The 15,090-nt window shown below is 36.1% G+C and overlaps 1 protein-coding gene across 5 annotated transcripts in view; it reads right to left on the minus strand.

Moving 5' to 3' along the window:
* Nucleotides 1–783: 783 nt before the first annotated feature.
* C1GALT1 (core 1 synthase, glycoprotein-N-acetylgalactosamine 3-beta-galactosyltransferase 1) overlaps nt 784–15,090 on the minus strand; it is a 33,389-nt gene continuing 19,082 nt past the window's right edge. For 4 of the 5 annotated variants that reach the window (XM_028156647.2, XM_054725995.1, XM_054725993.1 and 1 more), the window contains exon 4: nt 5,504–9,454. In XM_028156647.2, coding sequence (XP_028012448.2) covers nt 9,269–9,454 — 186 coding nt within the window. In that variant the 3' untranslated portion in view covers nt 5,504–9,268. Of the gene's footprint in view, nt 1,231–5,503; nt 9,455–15,090 lie in introns of those variants that run through there. The other variant, XM_054725992.1, reaches the window with a different exon arrangement.

A 15,090-nucleotide genomic window follows, 5' to 3' on the forward strand; every position in this document is an offset into this window, starting at 1 on the left:
TATGTATAATTAGGTGTAAAGAGGAAAAAAGAAAATTCTTTAAGACATCCTGACAAGTAAGTTTCAAATAATTCTATGCAGTGATCTAGTTATCAAAGAGCAAATTTAGAAAATATTCTGTAAGTTTAGGATTGGCAAAGACTACTGAATTAGTAAGAGGCCAAATAAATTTCTATTGCTTAATATGTAGTAAAATTTTTATTTTAAGGCATTAATTTACATTGAGGTCATCAATTGCCCTAAATGAGGTCATTTGTGATCTTAAAATTTGAGCACAGAGCTGTTTGTCATCCCTGTCCACCCTCTAAGTCAACAGTGTATAATAAAGAACACTGGATATGGCCATGTTTTGAAACTTCAGATTCAGGTTAAATTTCACCCCTCAGTTCTGCTTCACTTATCCTCACCGAGTCACTGGACTTCTGAATACCATTTTTCCATTTGGTAAATTTGAGGATTTAGTAGTCTAAGAGGGTCTAAGGACAATAAAACATGAAATGAAGGTCTAACCTGATCAAGATCAGGAGACTTTCAGATGGAAAAATAATACCAACTATCATGAATACTTATGGATCTCAGAAATAGCTAGTCACATGTCTAATTTAGGATCACTAAGAAAATAGAGGACATTCATTTATTTCCCAACTCTTTTTTTCTGCTCTCACTTTCAAAATCTTATTTTAAAGAGGGTGGACCTGATTTGAAAGTAGCTAATTTTTTAAAAAGAACATAATAAAAAATAAAATCATAAAGTAACATTCTGTTAAGTTTCAGAGCTTAGTGTTATAGCGAGGTGACCATGGCTGAAACTGGAGCCTCTGCTATGTCTGAAACCCTAATGCAATGAGATGGAACAGGCACAGCAGTGAGTCTGGTGCAGCCTCACCTGCGTTTGGCTGTTGCTGCTCCGTGTGTAATTTACTTAAGCACAAACAATTCAGACTTCCTGAAACATATTGATGTCAGACTTTTGGGTGATTTTCTTATTGGGGTCACAAATCCAGACCACACTTCTCTGAAGAGAGTAAATATTTTCACTGTCAGTTTCCCAGGGGAAGGGTCAGTTTTCCAGCAGGAAGTGAGGAGTAACAGCTTCAGACTGGGTGAAGGGAAATCTTCACTTTTCTTAGGGTAGATGTCAATTTAGCTCAGACTCTAAACATGTGGTGGTAATCAGAATGCTTCTAGTCGGGGGTAGGCCAGCTACTTCTGGTGCCTTGGAAACAGGTGCTAAAGAAAAGAACAGCTTGGTGAGAGGCAAGAGAATCCCACTGGGTCTGGGCAGCTCTCATTAATTATTCTATGGAACTTTCCTTCTGTTATTCTGGAACACTCCTGATGTCTGGTTTCTGTTGTGCTCTGGTAGTAAGGCAAGTCCCTCCTCCAAAGCCACATACACGTCACAGCAGAAGATGGCAGTGCCCAATGCACAATTATGTACCAGGAGGCAACAGCAAAGCACAGGAGAATCCTCTGCCTCACTTTTCACAAAGTAGAGAAATATCTGTGATTCTGTTCCTAACAGCTATCCTCAGCCACAAGGAGTGCCATTCAAAACCTCACTCACCACTTTTGCCAAACAAGATGACATCAATTTAGGGTCAAGGCAGATTCCTACTGGTTTTCAAGTATTTAAAAATGTACCCATATTTTCATTGGGTAGGTTCTAGAAAGGAACATTTCCAAAGGGAAGAGGAAATTCTGGGATTATGCTGGCATGCATTCTTGAAGTCCGGTCTCTTCCTTCTCCTTTCAGTTAATTCCAAGAAAGTTTGTTCAGCGGATGAGAGGGAATTAAAATTCTCAAAAGATACGTAATTCTTTAAAGTCTTCAAAACATCTATCTGATGGGAAGTGGGGCAATAAAAAATCTTAAATAAGAATTACTGCCAATGAGAAGGAAAGAAAGGAAAAAAGAAAATACATGGGATGAAAGAATACAAGAATAGGGAATTCAGAAAGAACCAGAAACTCAAAGGCAAAAAGTGAGGGGAAATTCAACCAAGCAAGTAGATTTGTAAAAATTATTTTTATAAACAATTAATCAATCTATGCCAAGTTATTCTAAGCACATAGTTACTGTAACCTCATCAAATACAATTACTTATTATATAAACCTAGTTAGTATGAAAAAGCAATTGTTTTAATTAAAGGTAAATCCAACAATTAAAATAACCATAGCTTTCTACTCCTATCTATTTCTGACACACAGACATCAATGAACAGTACAAATTCAGAAAGACAGCCTTGTATAGAATTAAAGAAAAAGTTGAATCATTGCTTCTCTTTTATACTACTTTCTGGATTTTATCACCATTCCTCTACAATCTAACAACAGCAAAATTAATGGAAAGTGAATTTAACTTAAATGCTACCAGGAGTATGTTTGTAGTATTACAGGTATAGAAGTAGGAAAGACAATGCAGTTTAGAGTAAGTTCTATGAAGAAAGATTTGAAGCTAACAAAAGTCAGAACTTGATTAGTTGTTAAGACTAAGATATTGAACTCAACTTAGTTCTATGATGGCAAATCATCAAACAGTTCTATAAACCAGGAAATACTGTTAATCTTCCATTAGACATTCAATAAAGAACCCAAGTAGCTTACATCCTAAGGAATTGCCTAAAAAGAGACAATGAGTATTTCATTATTGCAAAGTAAGCAGCTGTATTCAACTGCACTATGCAGAGGCAATATATGAGAGAGGATAAATACCCTGGACAAATTTTCAGTCCTGTAAAAACCAGCATCAATAACAGAATATGAGTAACAGCAGTACAAACAATTGGTGGTTCTTTTGGCAGAAGAAAGAATTCAACACAAAGATAATTTTAAGAATTTGTTCATTAAAAATAAAAGGTCAAAGAAAGAGGCAATAAGTGTTAACTTGAGATAAAAAAGAATACCTGTTTGGGAAGAAGCACTGATACAGGTAGAAACCCAAACAAGTAAGTGTTCTGATTAGGAGTGAAGGCAAGGGTGTTTTTGTTTGGTTTTTATGAGAAAGGAAAGGGAAATAACTACATGAGTAGAAGGAATTTCTATAGGTGCAAATAAGCTAAGTTATTCTATAGATATACATGGTGGTGCTAATTCTAAAATATGTCTTTAATTTTTAGTGGATAATCAGGATGTCTGCTTTCCTGTTAACTATGCAAACAGTTGTTTGAAATACAATGCTGGTTTGGCCCAGTCCAAAGGTTAGATTTCCCAGCTCAAACATTCCAAATATTGAGTAGTAAGACATACAAAGCAGTTCCTCTGGAATGGCTGCCCTAGCTCTATTTTAAAATGGTTCCACTTATGTAAATTTTTCACAAATTATAGTAAAATTCTAGGCAGAAATACTAAATTCATTTATTAGTAACAAGTCAAATTCACAGCAAAACGAAGTTTACTTCTGTATGTTATTAATAGTGACAGATTTATTTGGAGAATGTCAATGTTGCTGAACTTAACCGTAGTTGTTAAATGTTCACTCAGTCTTAAACACTAAAACAATTTCCATTTGGACAATCTATATTGTCAGCGCTATTAAATCTGATGTAAAATATGTTTGAGATAGAAAATAAGTTTAACAAGAAGATAAATTCAGTAATAATCTTGTATCACTGGACTACACCTTAGGAAAACTTGAAATAGGTGGTAAATCTACATGTTTAGATAAATAAACCCCTTCTCTAATGACTTATCAATTAGTGATACAACTAAATATAACTAATTTGGAAACTCCTTAGCTTTTCTAAAGCTGTTTAATCCAAATGACAGCGTGTACACGTATGTATATACATACATATGTACACATATGCACATAGGCACTAATAAGGAACATATAGGGTAGCAGGTTACTGAAAATGGAAGCAGACAGGGTAGACTCAAGGGCCTTATGAACATTTGTAATCATTTGCTTAGGAAGAGGTACGTCAATTTTTATGCTTATTTTAAAAGTCCCAAACTGATTTAAATCAATAGACCTGAGCTCTGGATGAAATGTGCCTAAAAACACCAAGTTTTTGGACTATAGACCACATTTCAGGAAGCCTTCACCTATGCAGAATAAGCAAAGTGGAAACATGTTTTTACATAGTAGGAGCAAAGAACTTCATATACCTTTTGCAGTATATAGTATACAATGTCTCATTCAGCCCTGGTCAGTGGTCAGAGAGTTGGCCTTCACACCGCAGGGTCCTGGGTTTGATCCCTGGCCAAGATCAGGGCTTGTGCAGGAGGCAACCAATCGATGTGTCTCTATCACAATTTAAATTAATGTTTTCTATAAAACAACTCGCAAATTACCCAGAAGATGAGTTTCTTCCGCAACTCTTACGTAAGTTAAAAATAATCAGATAAAACAGCTTTAAACATGGTAATTTATTTTACTCAATTATTTAAATCCATTATTTAAAAATGTTCAAAAGGCACTTTAAAAAACATATTTAAAAATACATTTCTCTGACTTATCGGTGATCACTTAAAATAAGCAAGTCACCAGACAGTGTTAAACCATTCTGACACTATTACCTTACATAGTTTAAAAATTCCAAAACACAAACATTCACTGTGTAATATAGCACACTGCTTAGCAGTAAGATTAGTTTCCCTCTAATAATATATTTATATGAATTATTAATTTGCAGGGCCCTGCAAAGTTATTTAAACTGAACTGATATAAACTGAAAACAGAGAGGTAAAAAAGTTGAAATAGGACACTAGTTTTAGGTTGGTTTCTCTATAGAGAATTGGTAAAATTTCTTACTCTAATCTGTATTAAAATTTCTATTTCAACATAAGTACTTATATAAACATAAGTGATTTTAAAGAAAAGATACAGTTAACATAAATCAAACCACAGGTTATCCCCCAGATTTATTAAGTATGTTTCTGTCAGGCCTACTATAAAGTAGAGAAATCAGGCAAATGAGTTTTTTGTTTTGTTTTGAGAAAGGGGGAAGGTGGAATATACATAACTACTTCATTTAATAATTATATATCTAGAATTACTTTAAAATTGTAGACTTTTAAGTAGGACAATATTCTGAGAGCCAGAAGACATTATTCTTAGACAGATTTTTACTTCTAAATTCGTAGGGAAACTTAAAGTTAATAGGTATTAAATTATCAATAAGCAATACAAATTCTAATCACTAATAACAGCCAATTAACCTTGTGAAGGCAGTATTAATAGTTGGGCAGGGAAGAGTAGTTAGAAAATGGAAAATAGTTTTAAAGAAAAGAAAGGGCAATCAATACAAAGAAGCAGAAACTGTCAAAGACATAATACTCTAAACTGAAAACTTAAATAGAGAATAAAAGGACAGATTTTACTGAATCAATCAAGTGAGGGATTTTTCAATCTTCAAGCTGGTACTATATAGGATGTCCCCCAAAAATGTATACACACTTTAAATAATTACTAATTCCAAAAAAGTAGGTATGCATTTTTTGGGGACACTCTGCAATTTGATAGGCTCAAGGAAGTGAAAAATTAACACTCAAAAACAATTATGAAAATAACCAGTTAGCAAGTTTAATGCCCAAATCCAATTACCATATTTAAAAAAATGTTCAAAACTGGTCAGTGATTTATTTTCTAATCTTCTTACAGTAACAAATACTCCTCTGAAATTTAAGGTATCTGAAAACAAATAATTTAACTCTGGGACAACAATCTGCTTTGCATCATCTATGAACTTCCCAATTGAAAATACAAGTATACTGTTATGGAGAGGCCACATTAAAATCATTTATCCAAATGACAGAGATCTTAATTTAAAATATAAGTCAGTATTATCATGAAATCTGGTTTTATGTACTTAATCAAATACTTGAATTTTTTGCTTTATAAGGTCATATAGGACAGTCAACTGATTCTTAAAAGTAATGAAATTTTGATAGTGTCAAAATTAGCAAAAAAACATACTATTATGCATATTATAAAATCGCATTTTGCTATATCTATTTAAACATTTTTATTAACAATTGTGGGCATTTGGGATGACACTCATTTAGGATGTTAACGAATTAGTACTACTTAATGAACCCTTCCTGCACTAATATGAAATTCCTAAACTCAAAGAATTATAGATTTTACTGTGTGGGCCCTGATGTTAGTCACTCTGAAGAAGCTAAAGAATTTTGCCAAAATAAACGATCCACTGACCCTTTAAAACAGCTTTAAAGACTCTTACATTTAATATAGTGTAATATTGGACTCACTTATTTTAAAGATGCCTTATCTAAATCTTTGAAAGATACTTTACTTACACAGCAGTTAATCCTTAATATGTTCAGGAGATGGCATTTCCAACAATTTCCCAAATGATACTGATACATTGTAGATTTAGACCACACTTTGAGAACCACAGCCTAAGGGCATTTAGTAAGAATGAACAATAGTCCTGGGCCCCATGCTAGACTCAGAATTTCTGGGCTTGTGGTCTTGAAATCGGTGTTTTAACAAGCTTCCAGGCAAGAGTATAAAAACCACAATTAGAGAAGCATCATGACAATTTGGTTAATCTCACTACTATTGGCCATTGTATCACATGTCAGTAAGTAAAAATGGAAAAAATGCTAAATGACTAACCTCTGGGCTGACACGGTACCAAGAACACATAGGCTTTCAATAGAAATCCCAGCTGTTACTTATTAGCTTTGTGACAGAGGAAAAGGTACTTTAACTCTGAGCCTCACTTTTCTCATTCATAATATGGGAATAGCATCCAATTTGTGAGGATTAACGCTAATGTACAAAGAGTATCTAAGCACAGTAATTGGTATATAGTATGCATCAGATAAAAACTAGCTATTACTTATAAGAAATGAATAAAATATTTCCTTCAATATCTCATTTGATTAAAGCAGACTTTTCATTCATTTGAAACAAATATTTACACTCCAAGTTAACAGACTAAAACCTTATATTTATTGCTTCATACTCTGGGCCAGACAGTATTCTAAAAGCCATACATATATTCACTCATTTAATCCTCATAAAATTCCAGTGAGGTAGGTAGTGTTATTGTCCCTAATTTACAGATGAGGAAATTGAGGCACAGAGAGATTAAGGAACTTGCTCAAGGTTACAAAACTAGTAAGTGATGAAGCAAGAATTTAAACCCAGGTAGTCTAACTCAGGACCCTAGGATTTATCACAATGTTCATTTCCTTTGAGTAAATTTTAAGGTTTTTGGATGTTTGTAATAAACTATTTATGCTTCTAGTACAGAAAAGTGGAAAATATGGACTCAGATAAATTCATATCCACACCAAAGTGAAAAGCTGTTCAAAAACAGAATGAATGCCTTGAAATTTTGGCAGATGACCATCATGAAAACAATAAAAAACAATTTAATGGGTAAAAATTGGTGTGAGTTTTCACTACATAGACAAAGTATCCATAATTGGCCAAGATGAACATCCTCTCAAATATACCATCTAAAGAGGTCATGGTTTTGACATGTTTTGGCACAATAAATATAAACTATTTAGCTAAACAGCAGAGTCAATTGTGTGACAGCCATGTAAAATTAGCATCATAAACGTAAGAGAAATATAAATCACTTGTACCATTTATGATAATCTTACAGAAAGTCTGTAAAATATTGTTATGATACACTCAGGTAATATTGCTAAAGATAACAAAAATTAATTTTTTTTTCTTTCCAGAAGCTCTTTAAATAGAGGGTCACTAAAATAAGAACAAAATATTCATGAATGTGTTTTAGATGACAGTCTTGAATGGGTATTCTGCTCAACTGCAATTATCTATCCATCGGCAATACAATCATCCCCAAACAGAGGATGGAACAAAATAGCACTTACTCTTGTATTATTTATTAATTATTGTATTATTTTTCTATACAAACAACTGTAAACCTACTTTTGCCCCACCCTGTACATAGGTCAGCATCAAATTTAGATATTATTCATAAAATAAGTATTTTGTCTTTTAATACCTGACACATTTCAGCTTGTTTAAGCATTGTGCATTTTCTAATGTTTTTAATTAACTCTGGTCAAAATCTTGCATTCAAATTATTTTGCCAGTGCAATTAATAACCACCTTAGATCCTAAAAATGAATTTTAAAACTGTTTTAAAGAAGTTATGAAAGGCACAAAACAAGTTCTCATCTCTCAACAGGATAAGAATGAAAAGAACTATAATTATGTAGTTGGAAAAAGTTTTAAATGATCTATTAAAAGTGTCGCTTCGTAATTCCTGAGTGGCTGTGATATCAAAAAACATTCCCCAAGAAGCATTAAATTTACTATTTATTAGTTACCCATAATTAACAATGGGTAAATATGGGAACAAAATATTTAATCAAATGCTTTAAAGCTTTGAGTAAATATTAATAGTTGAAAATGGTATTCAAGAATGGTTAAACATATTTAGAAGAGATAATAACAACTCAGCATAGTACCTTAGATATATTGTGGTTTCAGTTCCAGACCACCACGATAAAGTAAGTGTCGCAATAAAGCGAGTCGTTATCTTTTTTTCTCTTGAGAGTCTTGCCTTGTAAAAGGCACAACATCTGTGAAGCAAATAAAGCAATAAAACGAGGTATGCCTACAAACGGTTAACTATTAATTAGAACCAAGTATATACACTATATATTATAATCAAGGCCCATGATCATTTCAAAATGTGGTTTTATTAATGCACATTAGGATGAAGTGCCATTCTGATTCTACCTTCTTCTGAGAGAAATACTGCCAATTTTAAATAATCACAGCAAAATTTAGATTAGCCAAAACTACACACGGGTATGTGTTGGGAGAGGAGGGGTTCATTTATATCATACTGTGAATATAAACTCATGTCTTGAGTTTATAAACAACACTGAACAACAATACTTTCTTCTAAAATTTTAAGGCAGATCTGTTTAGCATCATGTGTGTGTTACTAATATGGTGCAGTATAGTTTTAGCAACTGTTTTAACTTCCCAGTGAAAATAATACATGTGGTCAGAAACAGGCAACAAAATCTTTTTAGCCCCTCTGCCTTGCCAACATTATAAAAACACAAGTTTTTCATATATATATTACTGTATCAAAACACATTTTAACAGACTTCACAGCTTATTAAAGCTTCAGTTTATAGGCATTCATATGAAAGATTTCTAATACGGAATGTTCATTTAGAATTCTTCACTGGGCTTCCAGTGTTCTACATCAGAAAGCAGAAGTTCTTCTTCAGTGCAATGTTAGACATTTTACCTCTGTTCATTTATGCTTTTCTTTCAAGGTTTCCCAAATTTTACTTTGGATCTTCATTTTTGTATGCTTGACTTCTTTCCTTCCGTATATTTTCAGGTAAGGCAGGTTGATATCTGTATAAATATCCATATGGACGAAGATGATAAACGAGGTATTCTAACTCATACATGGTTGTAGGATCAACATAGTGAAAAGAAACTGCAAGATCAGAACAGCAACCAGGACCCTAAAAAAGTAGTGGAAACAGACGTTATTAAATAAGTAGCACATTGTTAAAATACAGTATGCACACAGTGATAAAGGAAACACTAATTTTAACAGAATCCGGTAATTAAAGCTGGCAAGGTTTAAAGAGGCACCTAATTTATTAGACCTGGAAGAAAGGATTTTTTAAAGCACCTAATGATTTAAAACCAAATAGGAAATTGCTAAAGCATTTCAAATTGAAATAATATTCTCTTACTCTATAGTGTTTCAGCAGAAAAAAATCTTGAGACTTTTTTCAATACAAAGGATAAAGCTCTATTTCTTCCAGTTTTGCTTTCTCTTCATAATTTTCTCACTATAAATTTTTGTTTGGCTGAGCTCCAGAAAGATACCTTCAGAACATTCAGTAACTAGAAAGCCTTGTCTATTATGTGTCTGCAATCTAATACTTTATCTACACATTAACTCAAATAGTAAGAGAGGAAGTTCTGAGTCAAACCTAGGTTTGAATCCAAATTTTGCCTACTAGTGTATGACATTGGCAAGTTATTAAATCTTTATAAGCATCAATTTCTCCATCTGCAAAAGGGGTTAAAGGAGATAATGTGCATGAAATGATTAGGACTATGCTTTGCCTATAATAAATGCTCAATAAATGTCAGCTATTATTGAAAAGAACAATCACATTCAGGTAAGTCAGAGTTTAAAATTTCATTCACTTACATAATTCTCATATATTCCTAATACAGTTGGCATGAGAACAAGTTTAAAAAAAAAACACAAAATAAAAATACAACAAACAAATGAAAAAGCATAAAAATATAGAAAACTGGGGGGGAAACTGGTAATAGAATTAATCACAGGTCATTTGGGGATCAGAATTGGTATCTGGAGAATGTTTCAGGTGACTCCAACAAAACGGGGATTCTATCTAATGTCTTTGCAAGGACCCAGGGAGAAAGAGTCTGGTAAGTTACCAGAGAAGATTCATACCTATTAAATTGAATATTTAATAATTTATGTTTGGAAGTATGCAGCTTACAATGCAGTAAAAATTATCAAGAAATTATTCATTGTATTTTCTCTGGCCGGATTCTCAACTTTTCCTTTGAGACATTGTGAAATCCTGGATAACTATGTAGGCACTGAAAAATTATCTGGTGTCTACTTTTTAAAGCTTGAGGGAACATAATAAAAACAAATATGAAAAGTAAACTGTAAGTCAGCTTGTGATTACCTAAACCAGCTCTGTCCAATAGATATATCTAACCACATAATGTAGTTTAATATTTTCTAATAGCCACATTTTAAAAAGTAAAAGTAGGTGAAATTAATTTGATGTAATTTAATCTTACTGAATATATCCATATTATTTTTTCAATATGTAATATTTTTAAAATTAATGAAATCATTCTTCTCAGTTGTGCTAAGACTTTGGAATCAGTCATTAATTTTATAATTAAAGTACATCTCAATGTGGACTTGTCACATTTCAAGCGCTCAATGGTTAATGTTAGTGGCTTTATACTAGCCAGTACATATTGAACTAAAAAACCAGAACAATAGCAGTTAGTTTTAAATTGCTGATCCTCTATGGAAGCAATTTTATTTGACTCTGAAATATTGTAATAATATTCTTACAAGATTTACTGCATTAATTATGTTACACTCTATTGTATTATTGCTTTTTACTGGATGGTCAGGATACTGTTATTATTAAGCACTATAAACAACTAGAGGCCCAGTGCACGAAATTCGTGCATGGGGGGGTCCCTCAGCCCAGCCTGCACCATCTCCAATCTGGGACCCCTCAAGGGATGTACGACTGCCCGTTTAGGCCCGATCTCACTGGGATCGGGCCTAAATGGGCAGTCGGACATCCCTCTCACAATCCAGGACTGCTGGCTCCCAACTGCTTGCCTGCCTGCCTTCCTGATTGCCCCTAACTGCTTCTGTCTGCCAGCCTGATCACCCCCTAACCACTTTGCTGCCAGCCTGTTTGCCCCCAACTTCCCTCCTCTGCCGGCCTGGTCACCCCTAACTGCCCTCTCCTGCAGGGTTGATCACCTCCAACTGCCCTCCCTTGCAGGCCTGGTCCCTCTCAACTGCCCTCCCTTGCAGGCCGGGTGCCTCCCAACTGCCCTCTCCTGCTGGCCATCTTGTGGTGGCCATCTTGTGTCCACATGGGGGCAGGATCTTTGACCACATGGGGGCAGCTATAGTGTTGCAGTGATGATCAATCTGCATACTACTCTTTTATTAGATAGAATAGAGGCCTGGTACAGGGGTGGGGGCCAGCTGGTTTGCCCTGAAGGGTGTCCCAGATCAGGTGGGGGTTCCCTTGGGGCGTGGGGCGACCTGAGCAAGGGGACTGTGGTGGTTTGCAGGCCGGCCACGCCCCCTCGCAACCCAAACGGAGGCCCTGGTATCTGGAATTTATTTTCCTTCTACAATTGAAACTTTGTAGCCTGGAGTGGAGCCAAGCCTGGGGCTCCCTCCGAGGCCGGCAGCCATTTGTGTTGGGGTTATAACTGAAACTTTGTTGCCTTAAGCGGGTGGGCCCGGCCAGGGTGTGCGGAAAGCTTTGCTTCCCCTGTTGCCGGTGGCAATCCTGGCCTGCTCTCTCAAGCTCCATTCTGCCGCCATTTGTTTGAAATTGTTTACCTTCTATAATTGAAACTTTGTAGCTTGAGTGGAGGCTTAGGCCTGGCAAGGACAGGTGGAAAGCTTGGCTTCCTCTGTTACCTAGGAAACCTTGCTCTCTGTGGCTGTAGCCATCTTGGTTTGGGTTAATTTGCATGCTCACTCTGATTGGATGGTGGGTGTGGCTTGTGGGTGTGTCGGAGGTATGGTCAATTTGCATCTTTGTCTATTATTAGGTAGGATAAAATATAATAAAGCAGCTATAATTATTAAAAATAAAATAGTTCTTTGCATATGATTATGGTTATTTAAAAAACTCAAGAGTCAAGTGAAAAATCATCCAAAATAAGGAATCTAAGAACAGAGCCAGATTTTAAAGATGCTTTAAAAATCAAAAGCTTTCATATATATATATATATATATATATAGGCTAAGAAGTTTTAAGAAAGAGCCTAAGTAGAATAGTAACAAAAATACTAGATACATGGGGAAATACTTAAAAAGGAATAAAATTCTGAAGAAAACTATAAAATTTCAATAGGGTACCTAAAAGGCAAACTAAAAATTCCTGGCAATTATGTCCACTGTCCTTAAATTAATAAATTTATACTCAAGGATAAAAACATAAGAGTTGCCAGAACAGTCTTAGATTAGTAACTTAAATATTCTGTAAAGCTACAAGGTTATAAACATATGGTGCTGAGCCAAAATCAAATAGAATGGAACAGAACTTGAAATTCAGACACTGATCCTACACTATACCATAGTGTATGATAAAGGAGGTATTTTAAATCAGTAATAAAAATAAGATTCAGTTAAAATAATGGTATTGAAGTAATTAGTTAACAATTTTTTTAAAAATCAGGAGCTCTCTATCTCATCATATGCCAGTAAGTTTCAGAAGAATTAGAGTTAACGTAAATAAAACTGACAAATAGAGTAAGTCATATTTAATCATTTCTGACCTGATCTATGAAAGAGGCAATTTCACATGTAGAATATTTATATATATATAGGCAAATATAAAATAAATAATACAAAAGAATAAACTGTTTCAGATACTCTAAACTGTAAACCTACTTTTGCCTACCCCTTTCGTGTGTGTGTGTGTGTGTGTGTGTGTGTGTGTGTGCGCGCGCGCGCGCGCTCGTGTGTGTATTTACATATAAATACAAATACACACACATCTATTTTAAATCCACTGTATTATGACTGCAAATTCTCTGGTGAAAAGTCTACTTCTAGGGAACAGACTCACTTATAGCGAATTAAGAAGGTGGAATGAGAAGGGAACTGTATGAAGAGTAAAGTTCTGAACAACCAACTTAAGACCATAAACTGATCAACTAGAATATTTTACACTCTCATTTGCTCTATAAAATTTTTCTACACTGTATTTTTAGTGATTATTACAGAGAATATATGTATGAGATTTAGGATGGCTTTAAAATAATAACTCAGGGAGAAAAAGTATTAAATAATGGATGAGTAATAACAGAAGTTTGATTTCACATTGGGTTTATATAGAATCTCCTAAGAGAGAAGAGGCAGCGTTGGAAGTCTGTGTCAGTTCTGGCACTCCCAAATCTATGTTAATAGTTTTCAATATAACTGAATAAATTTTTACATAAAAATCAAGTTTTTGCCATCCATTTAAAAAATGACTACAATTTAAATAAAAGGTGCACTATAAGCCCTGGCCAGGTGGCTTGGTTGGAGCATCGCCCTGTACACCAAAAGGTTTGCAGGTTTGATTCCTGATTAGGATACCTAAACTTTAGGTTGCTCTGGATGGAAAACAAACAAAAAAAGCCCCTGGTCAAGAACTACTATTTTGGTGATGATTTGAAAGTGCTAGCCTGTCCTGTGGAAGAAAGGGTCCTGGGTTTGATTCCAGTCAAGGGCACGTACCTTGGTTGCAGGCTCCTTCCGGGCCCAGGCCCTGGTCAGGGCTTGTGCAAGAGGCAACCAATTGATGTGTCTCTCACACTGACATTTCTGTCTTTCCCTCTCTCTAAAAATCAATGAAAAAATACCCTCAGGCGAGGATTTAAAAAAAGTTCTAGTCTGTGAAGAAGAGAATGATAGCATGATGTATCTTATTTGTATCACAGGGCCACAGAAAAGAAGGCATAGAATTCTAGTAACTTGCCTAAGGGCATTATTAATTAACTAGAGGCCTAGTGCAAGGTGGGGTTCCTTAGCCTGGCCTGTGTCCTCTCATAATCCGGGACCCCTGGCTGGTTTCGGCCAATCCTCACAGCCCTGATAGTCCAACACCCCCCGAGGGATGTAGAAGTGTGCGAAGTCACAGGCGGCTGGGGTGCCGCTTCCGCTGATCCTGGTCCTGCTGCGCCTGCTGCCGCCACTCAGTGCACTGCTGCAGAGGTGGGAGAGGTTCACGCTGCTGCAGCTACGCCCACCAGCCATGAGCCTGGCGTTTGGCACCCACTGGTCAGCTGAGTGGCACTCCCGCTGTGGGGGCACACTGACCACCAGGGGGCAGCTCCTGCATTGAGCATCTGCCCCCCTTATGGTCAGTGCACATCAAAGCTACGGGCCAGTCGTCTGGCCATTCATCAGGTTGCTTAGGCTTTTATATAAATAGACTAGAGGCCCAGTGCATGAATTCGTGCACCAGTGGGGTCCCTCGGTCTGACCTGCAGGATTGGACCGAAAATCAGCTCTGACATCCCCTGAGGGGTCCCGGATTGCGAGAGGGTGCAGGCCAGGCTGAGGGGCCCCATCAGTGCATGATCGGGGCCGGGGAGGGATGCAGGAGGCTGGCCAGCCAGAGAGGGACCACGGGAGGGCTCTAGGGTGTATCCGGCCCGTCTCGCTCAGTCCTGATTGACCAGACCTCAGCAGCAAGCTAACCTACCGGTCTGAGCATCTGCCCCCTGGTGGTCAGTGCACGTCATAGTGACTAGTCGACCGGCTGACTGTCTGTCCCCTGGTGGTCAGTGCACATCATAGCGAGCAGTTGAGCGGCCTTAGCATATCAATAACATA

Source organism: Eptesicus fuscus, chromosome 14 (genome assembly GCF_027574615.1).
Source record: "Eptesicus fuscus isolate TK198812 chromosome 14, DD_ASM_mEF_20220401, whole genome shotgun sequence".
NCBI lineage: Eukaryota > Metazoa > Chordata > Mammalia > Chiroptera > Vespertilionidae > Eptesicus > Eptesicus fuscus.